This window comes from Candoia aspera, chromosome 7 (assembly GCF_035149785.1).
Source record: "Candoia aspera isolate rCanAsp1 chromosome 7, rCanAsp1.hap2, whole genome shotgun sequence".
Classification (NCBI taxonomy): Eukaryota; Metazoa; Chordata; class Lepidosauria; order Squamata; family Boidae; genus Candoia; species Candoia aspera.
Window position 1 is genome coordinate 45,974,024 of NC_086159.1, and position 24,133 is coordinate 45,998,156.

Here is a 24,133-nt window from a genome sequence, read left to right on the forward strand (position 1 = left end):
AATATAATAGCTGACTTAAATTTGAAACAGTAAAGGGATATGCACTCCCCTTTCCCCCATTGTCTAAAGAATATAGTTACAGTGCCTTTCACAAATAGAATGTGTTCATGTTGGTTTATTTGGTTTTGAACCTCCAGGAAAAAAAAAAATCAAGCATCAAATGAAATGTATCTTTTCCTCTCAAAAGTTTAAAACAACATACCCACACAAAGTTACTTCAATGTGAATTTTTGGACCACCTTCCTCAATTGCCCAGCTAATCCATCCCAACTGCTTAACATACATTATTCTATTATGCTAGCCTGTTTAATCAAGCGTTCAGGCTACAGTGGAAATGGATGCAACTCTTATTCAATGAAATGTCTGCAGTAAAACTACTTTTCATATTAAGTGCCACAATCATTTTATAGCTTTGCATTTTTAATACTTCAACTTTTTATATTTTTTCATTGTTGAAGAAGTGATATCACAATCTCAAATCAAAGTCAACACTGCAGTGAGGAGAGCTTTTCTACTTTATTACAAAGAGAAGAAGCCTTTATGTGGTCAGAAAATACAAGATTGATCTTTTTTTTTTTCTCTTCCTATGAAACGCTGCTGTTCAAACAGCCAGAGTGAATTGTCTCAGTTCACTTCGTTAAGTCCCATCACATTCACTTGGGTATGGATGTCCTTGGCTGCTGAAATCTGGCCCTTTAGTGCACAGGGCGACATAGACGTCCCCTGACCAGCAGTTCCAGAATGTCCCGTTTTCATATATTGCATCCATGCACACCTCCTAAAAATGAGGTACAGCAGGGCAAACATTTTCCAAAATAGATGTCATATATATAATATATACACATTCGTACATACATACCTTTATTCATGTGATGTCCAAAAATTTAAAAAAAATGTACACATTTATTACAAAATCGTAACAAAGACTGGACAGTGTTTTGCTCATTCTGGAAAGATGAAGCTCAGTAACACACAACCTTGGAAATGAACCAAAAGTTGTGGCAATTTCTTTCTTCTAAACAGATATTCTTGCATTAAGTTGGCGAAAACTGCCTTTTCAAAAACTGAAGGGGAAGTAAAATGAAGGAAGCAGACCTTGCTCATCTTTCCAAATGAAATACGAGAAGGATCTTCACATAAAAATGCACAAACATTTTTTTATTACCAAGAGTGCTACAATGAACAATGCAAATTTTATTGTCTATTTTGTTTCTTTTTTCCTTTTTTTTTACATTTTGGAAACTAAGTAGTAAACTTTTGTCAGTGTACTTGCTTGTCTTTACAGACCCAAGCTTGTCTGCTGGCAAAAAAATAAAAAGAATATAAAAAAAAATCCGACCCTGCTCAAACTAAAGGAAAACAAATTATAAATTTAGTTGTTGGGCAGCACATAATTAGTAAGGCAGGACTTCAAATGGTGACCCTTTTGCATGAACCAATTGCCAGATCCTCAAAAGGAATTAAAATCGGGATGCCTGAGCCACTTCAGTTTTGCAGTTATGTTGAGTATTGTGCTGAGACAGCCATACCCAAGACAAGGGAAGTCTTCAGAAGGCTTGCTGAGCAGGGTTGTAGTTGAAGGTGGATGGCAAATGAGGCCGTTCTTCTAGTTTATCATATTCCAGATGGAACTCCTGCAAATTCAAACAAAGGTAATTATTCTACTATCAGCCAACAGGCCATTAAAATTAATGGCTCATATTAGCACACATTCAACCCAAAGAAAGCACTGTTTATTTCAAATTAATGAAATACATTTTCCCTTAGAATAGTCCTTTAGAAACTCAAGTAATCTATTTAGTTGTCTGTCTCTTCTTTATTATAATGTACATATTTCTAAATAAAGGTATTGACATTAATGTCACATTATGTAGGTATATAAAGCATATTCCAGCTTCTGGAAATCAGTGGTTTAAAAAAAAAAAATACTGTTTTCCAAAGTCTGTAATATGCCTTGCATTTATTTTATACCAACTGCATGAGATCTAACTGGATTAATTTTTAAAAATGAATTCATAATAGAAAGAGATTATGTTAGTATTGCCCATATACAGTTCTGTGAGAAAGCATTTGCCTCCTTTCAGATTTTCTGAATTTTTGCATATTTTTGCCAGGGAATGGTATCAGAGCTTAATGTGGGTCCTATTAACATATAAATATGTTTGGTCCTTATTTCAAAAATAAGCTAATACAACATGAGATGTGCCGGCATGAAAAGTAATCACACCCTTACATTAAGCAACCGGTTATGCCATCTTTAGCTGTAAATACCTACAACCAACTTCTTCCTTTAATTGATGATCAGTCTCCCACATCATCACGTAGGAATGTTGCCCTGCTTTTTTTAATGCGTAACTATTTCAAATCAGTAACATGAGAGTTTTCTAGCATGAACTTGTTTCAGACAGTGTCACAGCATTTCTATGAGGTTGAGGTCTGGGCTTTGATTTTACCATTCCAAACTACTGAATTTGTTTTCCTTATTCCATTCGTTTGTAGCCTTGCTTATTCATTAGGGATCACTGTCATCTTACATGATCCACCTAATCTTCAGCTGATGGACAGAATTCTTTGTGGACTTCTCTAATAACAAGCAAAATTCAAGCTTTCTGTAATTATGGCAAATTATCCAGGTTCTGAGGCAGTAAAACATACTCAAACCATGACACTTCCGTGCTTGATAGCTGGTATGAGGTTCTTATTGTGGAATTCAGTGTTTCATTTCTGCAAACTGTTACTGAATTGACTGAACCAGGGAGGCAATTATTTTTCACATTGGCAATGCATACTGGATTACTTTATTTATGAAATAAATGAAATCAATAGCAGTCATTGGTGTTATTTGTCCACTCATACAACCTTTATTTATCAGTAGGTCCCCTATGAAACTCTGATAACATTCAGCAGCAAAGATATGCAACCATTCAGAAAATCCAAGAGGGGTGAATACTTTCACACAGAACTGTATTTACAGGTCCAATCAACACTTTGAAAAGTACCTGGAAAGAAAACAATTAATCAATAAAAATATTAATTGCTAGAAATTAGATGGAAGCTGGTGCTCTCTGAATGCAAATGTTTCTCTCTTCCTTTCTGTATCAGGGAAGTACATACTCAATAGCAGAGAATATATGTAGCTCAGGGTTGAACTGTGGAGTCCTTCTGGAGGCACTGATGATGTTGCCTAGTCGGGTAATGAAACATCTGCAAGCAAACAACCAAGCTCAGAGAGCACCAAGGACTCCACATGTACATATTAATTATAGCACAGAGCAGTCACTTCACTGCCACATATGAAGATGTGTTTGCCAACACATGTCAACATTCCAGGAAGCTTCAGATTGGCTTTCCATTTTGCTGTTAAACCCCTTAATTACTACTAGCTTTGGAAAGAGATTTTAAAAAAAATCTCAGGGTCAAGAAAAAAATTCCTCCCCACTTTCCCAGTGACCCCAACAAGTACTAAATGGTAAATATTCTGCAAGTAACTATTTGCAGTATTGTTTTTAGACATTCATTATGCAAAGAAAAAAATTCAATCTCCATCTTTTCCCCCCTAAAAGTACTGTAAAACATTGATCTTGAGTCATACTTGAAGAAGCAAAGAAAGGTACAAATTATAGTTTAGTATCTCCATATTAAGAAGCATATATTTGAATGGGAATTAAGTAAAAGTGGTTTTCATTATGAAGTTGTTTCAAGGATGTTACTGAATAATTAGCTTTCCCCCATGACAATACTGTATTTCAAGTACTTACAAAATAAGGACTTAATTTATTCATTTTATTAGCACAACTTATATGCCTATTTCCAGAAACTGAATGTTCAGTATTACTATAGTAAGATTAAAAATAGAAATCAATTAATACAATTACAATAATTCAATCCAATTGACCATCATTTGGGGATAGCCTGATCTTTCTTATTTCCAAATTGCTTTCGAAGAGCCATGTTTTTACAGTACTCCAAAAATGTAGTAAGGAAGGTGTGGACTAGTATGCCATAGAAGGGAGGAAGCCATTACCAAGAAGGCTCAAGTCCAAAGTCCCCAAAGATGGCATTCTCTTTCTCCCAGATATTACCAGAAGAGCAAATTCAATTCAGAGATATCCGAGGCCCTGGGAAATATAGGGCTTTAAAGTGACAATCAGCATATTGAATTGCACCCAGAAACTAAGTGATAGCCAATGCAGCTCCCACAGTACTACTGTTACATGAGCACTCATAACTACTCGGGCATCTGCATGCTGCATCAGTTGAAATGTCCAAATGGTCTTCAAGGCAGCCCTGTCTACAGCAAATTGCATTAATCCAGCTGCTGAAAATGTGGCAAGAACATGAGTGGCTGTAAAGACTACCAACTGAGGAAAGGCCAAAACTGGTACACAAGATGAAAATGTGCGATAGTTCTCCTGGCCATAAGATCCACCTGCTATTCAAGTAAAAGCTATGATTCCAGGAGGACCTCTTGTGCCAGTTCTTTCCAGGGGAATCCCTGGAAAAGATGAGCTATCTCTGTATTCAGTTGGATTCCAAATCCATAGCTATTCTCTCTTTGTAGGATTTAGTCCAAGCCTGTTTTTCCCCACCTGGGGAAATCTCCAGGCACTGGATCAGAACCTTCAGTCACTACATCTCTTGCCTGGCTCAGGGTGGAAACACATAATTGCACATCATCAATATACTGTTTATATGTCACCCTGTGCCAGCAGATGAGCTCTTCAGTAGTTTTATGTAGATGTACAGTGTAGATGTTACACTGTAGGGAAGGACCAAGTCCTGTAGCATCCCATAAAGAATGGCTGAAGACTTGACCTCCCTTCACTCACCACTGGAATTGGCCACTCTGGAAGGATACCCAATGAAGGACATGATAAATGATATTGAAGGCTGCTGAGGCCCACCAAGGCTAGGATAGTCACATCCCCTCTATCCTGATCCCACCAAAGGCTGTTGATGAGAGTAAACAATGTGGTTTCAATCCCACATGGCAGCTTGGCTTGAATCCTGACTGAAAGAGGTTCATATAATTTGTTATATCTGGGTTCTTTGTAACTATGGTTCAACTACTTCTTACAAACTTCCCTAAAAAAGACAAGAAAGGAGACTGGTCAATGGTGGTCTAAAATTGCTAGGTCAAGCTAAGGTTTCTTGAGGAGGGGATGCATCATCCCCTCTTTCAAGTGGGAGGCACCACTCCTTCACTCAGGGGTGCACCTGCACCCAGCATTCTCTTACCTCCCTTCACTTTCACCAACTTGGTACAGCAGGAAACTAATCTACAAGTGGGTAGCTAACAGCACAGAGGATCCTGTTTACTTCTTCAGGCTTCACAGGCACAAATCAATCCCTGATAACTTCACAAGACAAAGCCTCCATAACCTCAGCTGAATCTGCTCATCTAGCATCTGTTTAATTTTGATTAAAAAAAACAAAGCAAACTGAAAACAAAAAATAAGCTCCCATTTACTAGGGACTCATGACACATTTCTGACCCAGAAAATTAAAAAATCAGTTACAGTTGAAATAAACACACAATTAACGGAAAGTGACCAAGGCAACCGACATTCATATGAATTTAAAACATTTTCCTTCTACCATATGCACACCTCCATCCGCTTGCTAAGAATTTTCAGAACTGGAGCCTCAGAAGTCACTGTATTTTAAACTAGTACTAGCAAGCATGTCTCACAAAGTAAATTTAAAAATTTGTGAGAAAAAATCCTACAGTAATAAGGAACATGAATTTTAAAGATTTGTTTGGGGAAAAAAAAAAGAAGTACCTTAGCTACTTTTCTCCAGTTAAGACAGTCAAAGAAATAGTATGTTCCTCTCTCATATGTATTGGTTTTCATTGTTGGCTCCATGCCTGGTGCCCTGGTAATCCATACTCTCTCTTCTTTGTGGTATCTCCAATCTCGGTTAAATCTTTCATCATCCAATCAGGAAAGAAAAGATCCTATTAGCTGGACTGATTTTAACTTGTTACAAAATAAAATCAGAATTCACGATATACCTTCACATATACAACTACGTTAAATATGTGCTTCTATGTGCAACAACAGCTTATAAAAATAATATATTTAAATATGTAAATCCCTTTGCAGTATTTGTCCTAAATGCAAACGTAGGTTAATTAAGGGAAGTATTTAGGTATTCAAAGATAAAGTGGAGCTGTTTGCCTTCCAGTAATTGGCTGTTTCATAAAAAAGAAACACTTATCACAACTGACCATTTATAAATAGAGAAGCCTGCTGAATAGCAGTCATTTTTTGAGAGTATCCATTATGTGTTTTAAAAACTCCAAACAGGTCTACTAATCCAAAAGATTCCATAGTCCTGACACAGGAGTTCTGTGCCATGTAAAGCCCGAGAGAAGGAAGCCTACAAGTCGAAGGTTTTTAAAAAAATTAAACAGTTTTTGCTTGAACTTCCCCTTCATATGGCATACAACAGTAATTTGTTTTTAAAAGAAAAGCCATTCATAATTTTAAAAATTATCTGAATAATTCTCTATTATAAAATTCACTAAAACATGAACATACAGCTCTACTGCTGCTAATAGCTGTAATACATCTCCTCCATTCATATAATAGAGATAAAAGAGTAGATCTTCCCCATAGCGACCAAGTTTTATTGCAGCCAACTGAAAAGGAAAAAAAAAAGACTTTAAAAAACTCTTAAAAGGAATGGGGCACAAAAGGCAATGTAAACATTTTATTTATGTTACTAAGAGACTATTAAAAAATAAAGATCTTAGAGTTAACTCTTTGATGCTATACAGACACATCCATGTAGTTGGTGAGAGAAAGCAATGCTGCCAGAATAATTTAACTGGCTTCCCTAAATTTCCCTAAATGTTTGTTCTAGCACCTACTTCCAGTAAGAACGGCAAAACAAACCAGGGAATCTCTGCCCATTAGCATCATACCTAAACCAGAATTCCTGTTTCTTAATAGACCAGAATTATAACCACAGACTTGTACGTAACTTACAACTCTTGATAGTTAAGAGAGATTTAAACCAAAGATCTTAATAGAAATACAATAATAGACAAGCCAGAGGTAAAGACTTCTCAGCCTGTTTAGCTATTCTTCTGTCAGGCATAACTAAGTAGAGGTGACTGAGCAGCATTCACACTCATATTACATTTGAACAGAATCTAAGAGAACCTGGACTATGAACCAAGTTTATAGTATGTTTTTTCCTTGTAGTGCAATAATATAGTTAATAGAGTTTGAAATTATAATTTACCTATTTAGCAGCACTGAATAAAGAATTAGAAAAATCTTATCTTAGAATTTGTTTTCTACAATATGTTTATAATTCTGTATTCTGTCTCTATGTAATTAGCATTCTGGCCTTTGATAATATATCTTCTGCAAATAAACTTGTTTTGAGTACTCCTTCGGACTGCTGTTTCTTATATACATGCACATTTCAAAAACACAGTATGACGTTTTCCAGGAGAAAAAGCAAAAATATTTAATATATGGATTATACTGTTAAAGTAGTATTTATTATGTTAATAAAAAAAGTCCACCCATTCTCCTGAAGTATAAGCTGAGAACAAATGTGGTGATTTTATTTGGTTTAATAAAACTTCCTTTAAAAAATCAAAACTATTCATTATGATACCTTATATTTTAAAGAAACGTTTCTCTAAAATATACAATAGGCACATACCATAATAGGGAAATGTGTTTAAGTAGGAATAACAAATATTTAGCAATTAATTGAGATTTTTAGCATTTGAACCATTTTACATATATTCATCCTAAAAACAGCCTGTTAACTTAGTGTCACTGCAGAATGACACTTTATTCAGGTCATCTGATGAGTTAATACCACTATGCATACAGATTCTCAAAAATGTAACAGCCTGAGAAATTTTCTTTATTTCTATTTTATTCTGTTAAGGGACCATAAAGTATACTCACCTTATCCCTAATGTGAATATTTGTTAAGTATTCAGAAGGAACATGGAAGTCTGGATAAGGGAATGAGACGTGATTTAATTCTTAACCCATGATAGTGATTTTCAAGAATATTAAGAGTACAGTATGTTAAATATACATGTATTAATTGATCAACCCTACCTATGTCTTGAGGTCGACAGGGTGAAGAAGCCCAAGGTGATGCAAATTTGGGGTAAAGATTTCTGCATAGAAAAAAAAGTGACTTAATTGCTTAGAAAATAATTGCTTAATTTTGTTCGCATACACAAACAGAAGCAGGTTTGCAGATTATCTAGATTCTAGACAACACAACATCAACTGAATATACTAGCTGGCCCTGTATCCAAATGGAATCAACACTTCCAATGATTGTCTGTTTATCCTGGTTGCTTCTTACACTAGTACTGCATCTAAAGTTCCTTATAATATCCAGACTTTAACTGGGTGCCTTTCTTTTAAGGGAATTGTTTGATTTGTATCTTGGAAGAATGGAGAGAACACAATGAAGTAATTCCCAAACTTAAAAGAAAGTAATCCAATTCAGCCGCCTATGTATCAAGGACGTGTGGTGCTTTAGAGTGAAGAACAAAGGTGCTTCAAAGTGCATGGGGCTGCGGCTGCTGCATGTTTTCCTGGGACTGCTTAATACATAAAACTAAACCAGATTTCCTGAATAAAGTACTAATTCATGCCATATTGTATTGGGGGGTGGAAGGACCTGTTGCTAAACTTCAGTTTTCATCAGCTCAAAGGTATGGCCAGTGATCAGGGATAATTGCAATTGAAATCCAGTAAAATATGGAGTGTCTCAAATGCCATACCCAACAGTTTGGTATCTCTTAACTGCATTAAACCAGCATTTCTGAACAATTTTTACAAGCAATTCCTCTGTGAAACGTTTTTCGTCCTGTAGTTCATCAGTAGTCTTACTGGCACAGATTTTTCATCACACCTCTAAACAAATTAACATTTCACTCATAAATGAAATGAGTGAAATGTTTAATATCATTTAATATCAAACATTTTATATTACAAATGTTTGATATTAAAATTCTATATATTACAATAATGCAAAATCCTAACGTTCACATTGTAATTGCTTCAAAATAGCCCAACTCATCCATTCTGCATCGTTACTTTCTACAGTGAGAAACTGAAAAAGTTCATTCAGTGGTCCTATTTCCCCATGGTCTGCAAATCTTATGTTTCCTTTTCTTTCACAAGTAACTTAAAAAAAAACACAACAGGAGTCCAATGGAAATAGGACACCTGTAAAAAGCATGAATCTTTGGATTCTGTATTATGAGACTAACAAAAGATTTTTCTTATGAGCAAGAAAAATGGGGCATTCTTCAGCTCATACACATGAAAGGACTAAATTAAAAGGCATATTTTATAAGCACACATTTATCTCAAATAAAATGAAAACACTCTCATTGATTTTATTTTTTGTTGAATAATTTCCTTTTAAGTGTTGAAGATGCAAGAGTAAAGATTGACAAGCTTTATATAATAACATTATACAGCACAAAAATGTTGCACATGCATGCTAAAACATCATTTGTGCCTTCCAGGATTTTTTTTTTAATCTGTTCAATCATGTCCAATTCTCCGAGACTGCCTGGACAAGTCCCTACAGTTTTCTTGGCGAGGTTTTTTGGAAGCGGTTTGCCATTGCCTCCTTTCCAGGTCTGAGAGAGGGTGACTGGCCCAAGGTCACCCAGCTGGCTTTGTACCTAAGGTGGGACTAGAACTCATGGTCTCCCAGTTTCTAGCCTGATGCCTTAACCATTACACCAAACAGGAATAGTTTTTTTTTTAAAGAAAATGTTGATTTTTTGAAATATTAAGCCTATAATCCCAAACTCGTACTCCAGATATGGAAACTGGATGGCAATTATTGACAAACAGAGCAATTTCTGGGTCCTGGATTTCAGACAAGATCACTCTGGAGTTATTGCCACTTATATCTTGCAAGTATAATTAAGCAGATTAGTAAGGGCATATTAGGACATACTTTCAATTAAGCAAATAGGATATGGTCTATCTATTATTCTTAAGAAATTAGAATGTTAGTTTTGAACAGCAAAGACAGTTTCATGCCAAATTAGCACACACTTTGCAAGAACTTAAAGGGGAATCTGGTTATGAAGCTATCCCAAATATAAGCAGTTAATTTATCTCATTAGTTAAGGTTCAATACCAACAACTAGATAATAAAAGAAACACAAAATAAACTTATTAGAAAAAGTGGGAAAATATTTGATAATATCAATTCCAATACTGTAAGAAATCTGTAATGAATTTTAAACAATATAGGATACTGTAACAACATTACATAAGGTTAAATTAGAACCTGTTCAGTATACAAAGATATGCTAACATGACTTAATTTTTTACACTAAGTACTATATGTAGTAATCCTCTCTCTATCAATACTGCCAATGCTTTATTGATGAAGAGAGGATTATCTACAAATAGTTTGGGAGAAGGTATTAATATATCATTTACACTGAGCATAGTGGCTATAAAAGGTGATCTGCTGAGCTATAGTAAAGCCTCAATTTAACAGACCTCTACGCAACAGATTTCGGGTACACTAAATTCCCATCCAGACATCTGGCTGAAATAACAAGTAATTTTGTTGGATCCAAAGTATCCCAGATAAAGCAATTAAATAATTCTACATCATTTGTGTAATGCTGTCATTGAAAAAATGATACAATTATGTCATCTGCTTCAATTTACATCATAATGCCATCATTTGGAAATCATGATTCTCACAAATGATGCAATACCTAATTTACTTTTTGCCACTTCAATTGCATCATTTCTCCATCATTTGACTCTTTGAAAGAACTGAGGAATAATGGACAATCCGTCCCCAAAATTGGTCCATTAAATTGATGTTTCACTTTGTCATTAATGGTAGCTATATTTTTCCATTGTTGCAGCAATCAATTATCAATTATCAACATACTTAAAAATATCACTCTTTTGTCATATTAATTTTTGATATGTGCCATACTAGTCATATGTCATACTAGTTTTTGATTGTGACTAAATTAACATTATTGATATCTAAAAAAAGTATATGCTTGAGAATAACTTTATCAAAACATGAATGAAACATGTTTCATTTTGGAATAAACTAGATTAATTATTAATTAATCTGATATAAAATTAATTGGATCAGAGTAATGCTGCAAACATACCATACCTGTGCAAAGCCTTTGATAATCTCTTTCATTATATTTGTCTTAATAAAGTAGTAAAATATGGGCAAAATAACACTATTTGCTGGACTCAAAATTGGCTGAAAAACTACACTCAAAGAGTGCTCATTGATAGCTTTATTTCAGCTTGGAGGGAAGTATCAAGTGGAGTGCTACAGAGCTAGTGCCTGGCTCCTGTTCTGTTCAACATTTCTATCAATGATTTGGATTAGGGAGTTGAAAGGACTTGCTACAATTTAGCAAGTTTGTAGATCATACAGAGGTGGGATGACCAGAACCACTGGGTGAAAACTACAAGTTAGCATGCTTAGATGCAATGTTTCAAATAACTTCCTGACTGAATAAGTTGCCAGCCAGTGAAAAAGGTTACTTATATGAAGCAGTGACTGGTGGTCTTCAGAGGCTACATAATCATTTGTTGAAAATGTTCTAATAGATTTTGCACTGAGTAGAAAGCTGAGCCTGATGATTTCTAAGTTCCCTTCCAAATCTTTGATTTTATGTTTTGGAGAGTTAACAACCATTTTGTGACCAGGAAAATGTGATAAAGATGCAAACCAATATTACTGGGGTTGAATTCTCATCTTTTCCCAATCTCCCAATTTACTGGAGTTTTGAGATTTTTGTAAATGCAATGGTTAATTTAAAAAAAAAACTTCTCTGGACTCCAACTGAAGAAAACTGATCATTATTGGCCAGTTAGCCACTGAATGTCAATGGCACAAATCTGGGGGCTTCAGAAAGTACATGTGACTAATGGAATATAAGCTGTTCCCCAATATATTTAAATTAGATTGTCTAAGCCCTCTTGACTTGAAATAATGACTGAAACTAAGCATTTGTATAGAAAAAAAAGAATTATTTTATAAATCATAATTTCATACATTTATTCAGCTGAATATGAAACAAGACTGACTACTTTTCCATATATTTAACAATATTAACTTTTTTCCCATATACCAATATGGTTAGGCAAGTCATACTGGTATCTGACAAGTAACCTGTCATATTAACTTCAGTGTAAACCAATTCAAAATAAAGAAATATTAAAACTAAAACACAAAAGATTTAAGGCTACGTAAAGTCTTTCTGAAATACAACTAATATGCAGGGAGGAATACACTGTCAACAGCTGCACAGATATATCATAAATTTGTGTTTTCTCTGATGTGTTAAATTTATTATGAACGACATATTAAAATGAACAGGAATGAAAAAAGTGTCCTGATTTATTGAAAGCTTGCTAAATTACACATTAACATCCTGAAGCTAATTGTGCAAATGCATATTCTACCATAATTACATTTTACTCTACCTTAGTACAATATTTTTAAAGTGTGTTATTCAAAGGTAAGTGACTGTAGCTACTAGCTTACATTAAATAATGATATTAAACCTGAAAGCAACTTACTCAGGAGAATTGAGATTGAGACCTAGAGTTGTCAAGTCACTTCCTAATGCAAGATGTACCATGCCAGGGTCTGTCTCTGCTGCCCTGATGAATGTTAACAAACCAATCATTCCAAACTGGTCTGTCACCATCCCCTGTGGAATGTTGGTAACCCGACCTAGAGACACATAAATCAGAATATTATCTAATAATAGAGAACCAATGTCTTTTGAAACATTAGTAAAAAAACAAGAAGCTTAGCAAACATACCATCAGGTAACACCTGAATCCCCTTTTTCTGCTGGTTATTGTTTTGCGTTGTTGAACTTTTATCTCCAGGAAATTTTGGACCATCTGCACTAGAAGATGTTTTGCCTGATGTATTCAAATTCTGTTAATAGGTATAGAGAAAAAGCAGTATTAAAAAAAATGGAAGAAATAGTTGACCAGCTAATTTAGTTATCTGATGTTTATAAAATAGCATCCTGCAGGGGTATCTCTCATGTTTATATATTTATATAAACTTGTGAAGTGAGATCATCCATGGATCAATACACTGATGATAGCAAACAGTTTCTCCATTACATTCAATTCAGGTGAGGCAATAGATAAAAAACATTGTCTGGGATCACTAATGGTCTTAATGACAATAAATTAAACCCCAGTCCTGCCAATATGAAATTTCTGTTCAGGGAGATGGTGTACAGCCATTTGAGGCACAGGTTCATAATCTAGGTGCTGTTCAGAGCCATGAGTATTTTACCAGCTAAGGCAGATATGCCAATATAGGGTGTATAAAACTCAGGCCAAATATACAATTTATTATATAAATTACATTAAATATTCAAATTGGTTGATTAATAAATGCTAAGAGAACATAGAAAATCTTCTAAACACTTTTTACTTGTTTGATGGTCTTTGAACATTTCTATCTACAGTGATATTTTCTCTGAAAAAAATAATAATAAAACATTGAGACTGTTCTAGAGGGGCCTGACTTTTGGAACCCCTTGGAGAGAGAGTCAGACAGACAGACACTATGTTCTAAGGCAGTGGTTCTCAAACATTAGATTCTTAAATATGATTGAGGACCCCAAAGACCTTTGGTTTATGTGGATATATCAATATATACAATATTAGAACTTAAAGCTGAGAAATGTTAAAATATTTATTTGACTTTGCAGACCCCCTGAAAGGGTCTTAGGGACCTCCAGGGGTCTCCAGACCACACTTTTGAGAACTGCCATTCTAAGGCATTCCTCTCTGAATCCCTTTAACCAGAAGTAAAGTAAATTGCAATTGAGCAAATTACCTTATCAAATACAGCACTGCATTTGAAGAATGTTATCCCCAACCTACGAAAACTGGTTTGCTAATTATATCTGTAATTTGGTAGGGATGGGAGTGAAGGACTAGTTTGCTCTGTTGGTTTCTATGCTGAAAATTATCCTGATATTTTTCACAATGAATTATGTAATATAAATTCTTAAATATAAATACACACACGATTTAATTGCCTTCTTAAAGGTGAATTATAGTGTGTATGTATGTATATGAATGTGAACTGTTCTCTCTTTAAATGAAGGCAAACTTACAGGTTTACTGTCATCATTACTCGATGTTGGATCTTTGTAGTTCGAGCCTGGTAATGCCGGAAAATCTTCATTGTGTATTGAAAAGTCCTGGGTTTGCTCATTTGCTGGTTTTGTTACCATCCCAACTATATTGGAGATAAATGCACCATGTTAAATTATTTAAATTGTAATAATTTTAATTTTATTTCACTATATTGTACTATTTTATCATTACTGGATTAATTTTCATTTTGAAAGTAAGCCTGAGAATATTTGTAGGTTAAAGAGACAGAAATTGAATAAAAATACGCAATTAGATGGTTAAAATGTCCAAATGTTTCTACTTTAATGAACAAATATAGGAAAAAGTGAAATATCCGTTTCAGACCTTCTGTCTGTAGTAATAATTAATTTAGATGAATATATTGACTCTTTATTCAGTATTTGATTTCTTTAAAAAGTCAAAAAGATTATTATTATAAGTTTTACCTCTGGAGGTAACAGAACATTATTTTTAAAGAAAAATATGCAATTAATATCTAAGTGCAAATTAGTTTTTAAAAATCACTACCAATTAATTATTTTTCAAAATGGTTTTGTTACATTACTGAAATATATTCAAATAATTTGTAATATTCCAAGCTGTATTCATGATTTACAGTAACTAAGTAAAGGCATAAAACTGAGAAGAAAGTATATGATTGAACTGCTAAAGCTAATGTAACTGAGACCAAAGGGATAGCTTGTGCTTGCACAAAAGATACAAGGCACAGCTGGACAAAATGTCTGTATCAGCCCTACTCTCTTTATGCTCAGCCTCTGTAAATTCAGAGGATTGTGTGAAGGAATTCTCATTCTGAAATGAGGATGTTCTTGATTCTATGTCTTTGCCTTTTGTTGTTATTCCTTGAAGAAAAGGAGCAAAATTATTTATATTTACGTTTCAACACTTCATATTCTTTACAACAGCATCTTCATTTATCCAAGTGTCCTGGGCACCTACTTTCATCACCAATAGTCAATATGGCCATGCCATGATAACAAGAACAACTAGAACTTTATAGTTCAACGTATCTGGACAGCAGGCTGGAGAATGCTAGTTTTAAATATTTAGCTCCATGAGTTTTTTAAAAATTTCATAAATAATATTTTCTGCAAAGCTCCCAGTTCATTTTAAATATTCTAGAATAATCAAATCACATCTTAGCATTTATTAATCATATTGAACTTTCATAAATTTTATATCTTAAGTTAAATTTTAATGTTTGGTTTGGGAATGCCTTTGTGATCTCCCATTTGGACTACTAAAACACATTCTGTATCTCCTTGAAGAGCATTCAGAAGCTTCAGCTGGTGCAGAACGGGGCAGCACAGGCAGTAAATGGCATGCCAGTTATTCAGCAGTAACACCACTGCTCCGTGAGCTCCATTAGTTACCAGTTTGCTCCCAGGTGCAATTCAAGGTGCTGGTTTTGTTTGTTGCCTTTGAGTCTGTGTTGACTCCTGTTGACTGCCCGGACAAGTCCCTGCAGTTTTCTTGGCAAGATTTCAGAATTAGCTTGCCATTGCCTCCTTCCTAGGGCTGAGAAAGAGTGACTGGCCCAAGGCCACTCAGCTGGTTTTGTAACTAAGGCGAGACTAGAACTCACAGTCTCCTGGTTTCTAGCCCGGTGCCTTAAAAACTACACCAAACTGTCTTTCTACATGCTGGTGTCACCTTTAAAGGTGTTGGTAGTCACCTTTAAAACCCTACATGGCTTGGGAGTGTTACTTAGGGGACCATCTCTTCCCACTCATTTCTAAGTGTCCTCCTCATTCCGGGAGGAGAGACATACTGCAGGCACCACTGGCCAAGGCCTGTCGCCTGGTGGAACCTTGAAAATGATCCTTTTCTGTCGTGGCACTTGCCCTCTGGAACATCACCACTCCTGATTAAGTTGATCCCTACCCTTCTGGCCTTTTGTAAGGCCCTGAAGACCTAGTTCTGTGCTTGAGCCTGGGGCCCCAGGTGTGTGACAGAATCCATGTTCTGGCTCTGTTGAGGAATTTTTTATGATTCTCTGGCAGCTGTGTGTTTTATTTTTGGTTTATTTTAGAAATATATGTATTTTTATTTATTTTAAAGTTGTATGCTGCCCAAAGTCATGTATGTGAGATGGGCAACCATATGAATCAAATAAATAAATTGGCTAAATAAAACTTTGCATAAAGGTAAAAGGATTAAAGACACTAAAAACAAACCCTCACCATTTTATATATGTCTGTTCAAAATTCCACTCAATTCTATGGGGTTCACTATCAGCAAACAGGCATTTGACGGCAGCTGAAAAACCTACAGATAATTTTCCTTTAGGAACGTTCCTTTATCAGGCAAAAGAAAAGCTTAGTAATAATAACACTAGCCAAATGGTAAGTTCAGCAAGAGCTGTTTTTAATGCCTAAGGTGTCATGTGATCAATGCTGCAAAGATACCAAATTTATATAATTTACACTCACCATAGGGTGCCCTTCCAGCTAGAGGGTTTATTAATGGAGTTGGGTTCCCACTTCCTTCCCTTCTATTTCTGTCTGCTAGTGCTGGAAAATCTGAAAGATCCAGTCCTGTAACATTTTCACTGCCATCTAAAAGAAAATACATGATGTTTTCAAATTTATAAATTTACAATAATGTATTTGGAGAACCATGCATACATATCATAAACAAACAATTCTGTAGCACCTTAATTATAATTATATTCCATTTCTTCCAAGTTACTATACCTGTAGCTTGGGAGAAAGAAGACAAGGGAGGGAGGAGAGAAAGAAAAAAAAATCCTAAGGAAAGAGCAAGTAGTGGTTTAACCCCTCTAAAAGAAACAAGTTTAAAAGATAATATATTATGCCTTCTGTGTAAGCAGGTGAATCCCAAGAAAAGATGCACATGATAGTGAAAATGGGAGACTTCAACCATGCTTATATCTGCTGGAAATCTATCTATGGCAAGAGTCAGAGGTCCAAGAAATCCCTGTCCTATCTTGCTGCCAACTTCAATTGTCAGAAGATGGAAGAAAGAACAAAGGGGTCTGATATCCCAGACCTAATCCTTACCAACAGGGAGGAACTGAAGAAGTGAAGGTGACAGGAACCTTGAGAGAAAATGGCCATGTTATCCTTGAGTTCATGATATCAAGGGGAGGAGGAATAGAGAACAGTCAGACTTGAATACTGGATTTCTTGAATTCAGACGGAAGAGGAAGGATCAGGCTTGAAATCCTGAGGAGAAAAGTGTCTGGAAAGAATGGGAAATCCTACTAAACAAGGTACCGAAGGCACAATCACAAACAATTCCTACCAGAAGGAAAAACTGGATACATCTTAAGAGAGCATGTGGATACATTTATAGCTTTCTAAATGCTGTAAAGAAAAGGGGATATGGATACAAAGTGGAAGGAATGGTACCAAGGAAGGATACAAGGCAGTCACCAGAAACTGTAGGGAATGTATCAGAAAGGCTAAAGTGCAGAATGAACTGAGGCTTGCAAAGAAATATTTCAAACAATAAAAAGGCTTTTTGGGGGATGAGGTGTACATCAGACACAAAAGGAAAAGCAAAGTTAGGTCTGCTGTGAGCAGAAAGAGGTAAATTGGTGATGAATGATGGAGAGAAGGCAGAACATCTTAGCTCATATTTTACTTGCGTCTTCTTTCAGAAGGGAAAACGCCTTCACTGGCCATTATTTTGCCACTAGTAGGAGAAGAAAACTGCTGCTCAGGATAGGAAAGAAGAAGGTAAAAGAGTACAGCTAATTTCAATGAATTCAAATCTCCAAAGTGATTTACATGCTAGGATACTGAAAGAAATAAAACTAATATTTGAGAAATCCTAGAGAATTAAAAAGGTGCAGTTTATAAAACAGCATCTTTATGAGCACTTGGATAGAAATGCAACAATTAATAAAAGCCAGCATGGGTTTGTAACAAACAAGTCAGCCAAACTAGCCTTATCTCCTTCTTTGACAGTTATTAGCTTAACAAACTGGGAGAATGCTATAGATATAATATACCTTGACCTCGGCAAAGCATTTCATGATATCATCATGAATAAAATGGTAAAATATAGGCTAGATGATACATGATAGAAAGAGTCATAGTTGGCTAAATGGCAGCACTCAGGGAATACTCATAAATTATTCCACATTAGATTGGAGAGTAGCATAAAATGGGCTCTGTGCTGGGCCATGTGCTTTTCAACATTTTTAATAAAGACCTTGATGAAATTGAGGGAATGACGATCAAAATTTCAGGTAACACAAAACTAGAAGGAGCGGCTAATACTTCAAAGAGAAAGAGAAGATCTCAACAGGTTTGAACACTGGGTCAGAAATGAATAGGATGAAATTTAACAGGAAGAAATGTAAAAACTTGCATCTCAGAAGAAAATAGCAAAGGCACAAAAGTATAAGATGGGGACTACATGTGAAAAGGACCTAATAGATCACACTTATATGAGCCAGCTGTTTGATGAAGTGCTGCTGAAAAGGTTAAATGCTATTTTGGAATGTATTAACAGGAGCATGCAGTCCAGATCATAGGAAGTAATTGTCCCGCTCTACTGTATTTTGCCTTGGCCCAGTTCTGGGCATCACAGTTAAAAAAAAAAAAGATACATGGGAGCGCGTTCAAAGGACAGTTACTAAGATGGTGATGGGCCCAAGCCCTATGAGGAACAGTTAAAGGAACGGGGCACGTTTAGTCTGCAGAAGAGAAGATTGAAGTATGTAACAGCAGTCTTCAGATTTCTAAAAGTTGCTATACAAAGAAGAAGCTAGCTTGTTCTCTGTTATTCCTTAGGACAGGTTCAGAATCAATGACTTGAAACTACAGGAAAGGAGATTCAGATTAAATATTAAGATGAATTTCCTGACAGTAAGAACTGTGAACCAGTGGAATAGCTGCCCCAAGGAGTGGTATGTTCCTCATGGCTGGAGGCAGGATTGGCGTCTGTCTGAAAGGCTTTAGCAGATCCTGCACTGAACAGGGTACAGGAATTAATGACCTCAATAATCCTTTCCAATTCTATGATTCTATGAAAACCAAAACCTAGCTGTCATCCAAAATGTGCGAGATTTACAGCATAGGCTTCCCTGTTCCTGACTTGTTAAGTGTGAGAATATCTACTGCTGGGAATAGGGAGAAGCTTTGTTCTTGCTTATATTGTTGGTTTTAATTGTAATTTGAGTTTTCCTTTGGTTTTATTAATGTACACTGCCCAGTGTCATGATCACATGAGTTGGGCAGCTATGTATATCTTCTAAATAAGTAGAGCAAGCCTGTAATTCCAGCACTATAACATTCTGCTTCTCTCAGTTTTCCACAGATACTGAACAGCTATGACAATATGTGGATTAGTGGATTTGGTCCATAATTAAAATTGATTTATTTATTTACAAAGTACTGTTGCACTGATATCATTACTCAAGTTGTTTATTTATGAAATAACTTTGTAAATAGAAAATAAATTTATTTATCATTCTAAAATATATTTTGAACACTAAAAATTCAGTTCAGTGGAGAGATACACTGGCATAAACAAGAGGACAGCTTTGACAATTTCCTTTTCCTGTGAAGTCACATGAGGCTGCAAAGGACACAAGGGGCTATGAAGAAATCAGCAGAATCATCTCCTTCACTTATGAAAATGAAGTGTACTCAAGACCATGAATATCTGTAACTAGGAAAGGAACATAAAAATACACACAAAATAAGCTTCCAAATAAAACTCTAAAGAATGAGGATTTAAAATAGGCTTACCTGTTCCATTAAAAATATTACTTGATAAAGAGTTATTCATTCCAAACGCCTGATTCCTGTTCATTCCAAATCCAGACATGCTAACATAAACAAAAGAGAAGGGGAAAGAAACTTAAGATATATAGATATATATCTATCTCTTATCACCTTATTTTTACCTGCAGGAGATGAAAGGAGAAAATTATACACAACCAGAATGTCACTCATATTGTCTGATTTGTGTATGTTCACTCCTCAGTAAATCAGTTTAAACATAAAATAAAAGAACAGCTTGGCTTGATAATAGAACCAACTAGCAATAAATGGTGGTCATATGGTTGGAAGCAGTTGACTCTCATTTGTGAATAAACACTCTGGCTAAAATAGGAAGTGAGTTACTGACTCCAACTGGAAATTAGATCCTGTTTTCTAAATCTGAAAGAATCTAGGCTGACAACCCACCTATGAACTCTTAAAGACTCTATCTCAAATTCAGGTAGGAGCCCAATGGAGGATTCAGCCCGTAAATGCTACCCAGGGATTATAACCCACCCCACCTCTTAACAGAACATAGCTGCATATTATTATATTTAATGCACCAAAAGATACCAAGAAATACAAACTGAATTGGATACAAAGATCTAAGATTTAACTCTGTGTGTACTCCAAGGCCATTGCTTGAAACAAATTGTTATGAAAAATTTTGGGCTGACACTGCTGAAAATGAAAACTAACAAAACAGAATTGAATGTGAAACGAAGCTCTGAAGATATGGAAAGCATGATCAGCCCCACAAGCCTTTAAAAAACAAAGAAATCCAAAACCTCTTCAGGAAGTTACAAGAGTACACATCAAACAAATCATTATGTGGTTTATAAACAATGAAGATGCCTCCCTAATGTCAGATCTCAGGGATAACTCATAAGCCTAAAGCAATTTCTACTTTTTCTTCCCGATTCTCACCATCACCAACTGTTTATTTCTTCCATTTAGCCATTTCTTTTTTATATAGAAAACAACCCAAGAGGAATATACCCACTGGGTTTGCCTGTACCACCTATCCTTGTGAAAAGACCTTAGCCATGGGTATAACAGTATTCTCATTAACCTGTTGTCTGTAACAGATCAGATGCAACACAAATGTTAATTTTATTACATTAATTGGAAATGGATTTCCAATAGGCAAGTTCACAACTGATTAGTGACACAGGGTGAAAGTATTAGAAACAGGAGTAAATATTCAAATAACATTCTAATACCATCCACCTGTTTCTTAGATATACTGTATTTGATACAGGTATTTTCTTAAACAGATATAATAACTGCTATTTTCAGTCAACAACTAACAAAGACTGATACTTTGGGTTAATATAACGGATGGGGGGTGCTGCTTTTCACTCAAGGGATATAAAAGAAGAAAAGTTAGACCATTACTTCTTATTTAGTATTTGCCTTTCTTCCATAATCTTTTAAACTTGGTTGGGAAAAACGTAATGAAACAGAGAATCTAATCCAAAACAGGTGCCAGAAGTCAATATGACATAGCAAAGAACTTTGGAAGGAAGATTAGTTTGTACGTCATGAGGAGTTTGCATCAGAAACTAAGGATATTAGCTCCACTACATAGATTATGTATGCCAAATGAGCCTTTGGAATATTACAGTCATTACTATTTAGTCACAGCCAAATGATGAGATCTTGTTTATCCCAGTGTAAATTCAAAAAAAAATTGACAGATTTTAATAATCATATTTTAACTAATAATTTTTTAGAGATCTTAATTTTTAAGGCTACAAAAACAATGACATTTTCAAACAGACAAGTTTCTCACAAGCCGTCTACCTCAACTTCCTATTCTAGATAAAATCCAAATATGTTATTTAGCTCAGAGGATCACCATATTAACATATTAACCTCTCCTATCATTTCAATGATGAAACAACCATAGCAGAACAGCATTTACCTCCCTGCTGTACAACCTGAAATATGCTCTGCTTCTGGATCAGAACTGTAGCATGCATAGGAATGGAGAGGGGTGAAAAGGAAAGGGAAGCTCTTTGTGTGACTGAGGGCCCCTCATATAACATGGGATACACCATCCTGAATTTATCTTACCTGTTCACAGTAAAAGGTTGTCGAGAGGGTTGTTGCTTTGGCATACAGATTATGCTGGGTGAACTTCGATTAGGACTGCCTAAACCTGAACTGCTCATGCTGTTTGTCCTGCTGGGAATTCCAATGCCCTGGCCAACCTGGGAGTGGTTCATCATATTCCTAGGATTCATAGGCAATATACCCCTGAAAAAGATGATCCAACAGTAGAGAATAAGTCAGCATATTATTATTTTCACTTTGTCCAAGCCAACTGTTTCTAGGTGGACATTTTATACACACATGAAAAGACCACCAGCGGTCCATATTTTTTTCATTCCTATCAACCTTGATTGGTTATGGTTTTAAACATTTCAGATTCAGGTCTTCCCAGTTAAATTAGGCTCAGTTATTTAAAAAACAATATTAATACTCAAACTTCATATGTTCCATGAAAGCTAGGACTTGGAAAAATTAGTACTGGCTTATCAGGCTAATGCCCTGGTTCCCAGACTGTGCACTATGGTGCCCCAGGATGCTGCAGCAAACTCACAGGATATTTTACTACTTAATAAATGGAACTGTTAGTGCTTTCGCCGCAGAGCTCCAGGGTGCTGTTTGGGAACTGCTAGGCCTGTTGAAACCTGAGAAAGTTTGAGAATTCCTAGACTAATGCACATTACTGTTGCCACTTAAATTTGGAAATGCTGTGATGCTAGCAATAGCACTTTCATCTGTTATATAAAATGTTTACATTTTATTTATTAAATTTTTATGGCTCACCAAGCAACTCTTTTATCAATGCTGCATGATTTTCCTAAAAGGCATCCACCTATCTACCTCAAAAAATGTAAACATTTTCTATAGTAGAATCAATACCGTATTAGAAGTTTTTGCCCTACACCTTCACAAGTGCAAGTAGCAACCCAGAAAACTAACACTTGGTTTATCTCTTCAAACAATATCTAGAATGCAAACTAATTTTAAGCAAAAAAAGCAGTATATTGGAGAATGTCCTGGAGAAGTATTTGTTATCAATAATACCTGCTCGGAGATGGAGGCGTGTGAAGTGACATTGTTGGTACCCCTGTTGTTGGCGTTACATGGGTTGGTAACTGCGTGCCTTGTGATAAGCTGCGATTTAACTGAGGGGTATTGTTGCTCATTCCCCTCATTGGAAGGCCTAGTGCACCTATTGAAAAAAATTCAGAAGAAGGGGAATGGAGTGAATTAAGGGACAATCTTATCTATTTCAGGAAAATATTTGCTTTAACAGTAAAAATGGTATCTTAATAAATATCAATGGAAAATTTGAACACAGTAGACCACTCATTTATGAAAATAGATTTAAGTTCACTTCTTCCAATTTCCAAACTTTATTTTTTATTAAAAATGTTGTTAAAAGACCTTTCAAGTGGGAGAATTATGGATTAAATATGTAGTTTATTTTTCCCCCAGAAACTCATGAGAATCAAAAATAAAATTTTATTTTATTTTTTAAATGAATAAATAGTTTCCATGTTTGGAGGAATACCCTAAGTGTCTTAGTCAATAATCTGCTTCATACAGTTTAAACAAATTGTTTGTTTATTAAATATCAAGATATTTTGCAGGGTACTGTACATCACAAGTTTTCATTTCCAACATTTATTGGTAGATATGCCACTTACACTGATGCTCCAGTAAGTAGCCACAGCTGAAATCCTATGCCAACTTACTAAACAATGACAGTAGGCTTGCATCAAATGTATTATTTGTGTACTATTATTTAATCCAATGGTGTCCATCTGCAAGTGGAATGGATACTGCTGGCATAATGGTTTCTTCTATTTCCCCCTTAAAATAACTCTTCAGGAAGTTTCTGGAGATGGGGAAGGCAATGGGAGTTATAAGATGGGAAGAAAGGAAGAGAAAGGAAGAGAAACAGACGGGAATTCCTCTTCTCCTATGTTCTCTTGAGTAAACATGGGTAGGACAGGGCTGTATCTTGGTCACAAATATAAGCATTTAGGTGTGATGCAATCTATGTTTCAAAACCTCAATTTACAAAGGTCAAATGAGTATTTCCTGGAGGTGTCAGAGATTTAATAGCTTATGTATCATATAGCTTGCTTT

At 35.4% G+C, this 24,133-nt stretch overlaps 1 protein-coding gene across 7 annotated transcripts in view; it reads right to left on the minus strand.

Annotated features, from left to right (window-relative positions):
* Positions 1-497: 497 nt before the first annotated feature.
* CNOT2 (CCR4-NOT transcription complex subunit 2) overlaps positions 498-24,133 on the minus strand; it is a 63,937-nt gene continuing 40,301 nt past the window's right edge. For 6 of the 7 annotated variants that reach the window (XM_063309138.1, XM_063309143.1, XM_063309142.1 and 3 more), the window contains 12 exons: positions 23,063-23,210; positions 22,043-22,225; positions 19,949-20,028; positions 16,655-16,780; positions 14,180-14,304; positions 12,855-12,975; positions 12,606-12,762; positions 8,100-8,161; positions 7,941-7,990; positions 6,546-6,646; positions 5,784-5,928; positions 498-1,634 (listed from right to left, as the gene is read on the minus strand). In XM_063309138.1, the coding sequence (XP_063165208.1) occupies positions 1,548-1,634; positions 5,784-5,928; positions 6,546-6,646; positions 7,941-7,990; positions 8,100-8,161; positions 12,606-12,762; positions 12,855-12,975; positions 14,180-14,304; positions 16,655-16,780; positions 19,949-20,028; positions 22,043-22,225; positions 23,063-23,210 (1,385 nt within the window). In that variant the 3' untranslated portion in view covers positions 498-1,547. Of the gene's footprint in view, positions 1,635-3,114; positions 3,205-5,783; positions 5,929-6,545; positions 6,647-7,940; positions 7,991-8,099; positions 8,162-12,605; positions 12,763-12,854; positions 12,976-14,179; positions 14,305-16,654; positions 16,781-19,948; positions 20,029-22,042; positions 22,226-23,062; positions 23,211-24,133 lie in introns of all 7 variants that reach the window. The other variant, XM_063309141.1, reaches the window with a different exon arrangement.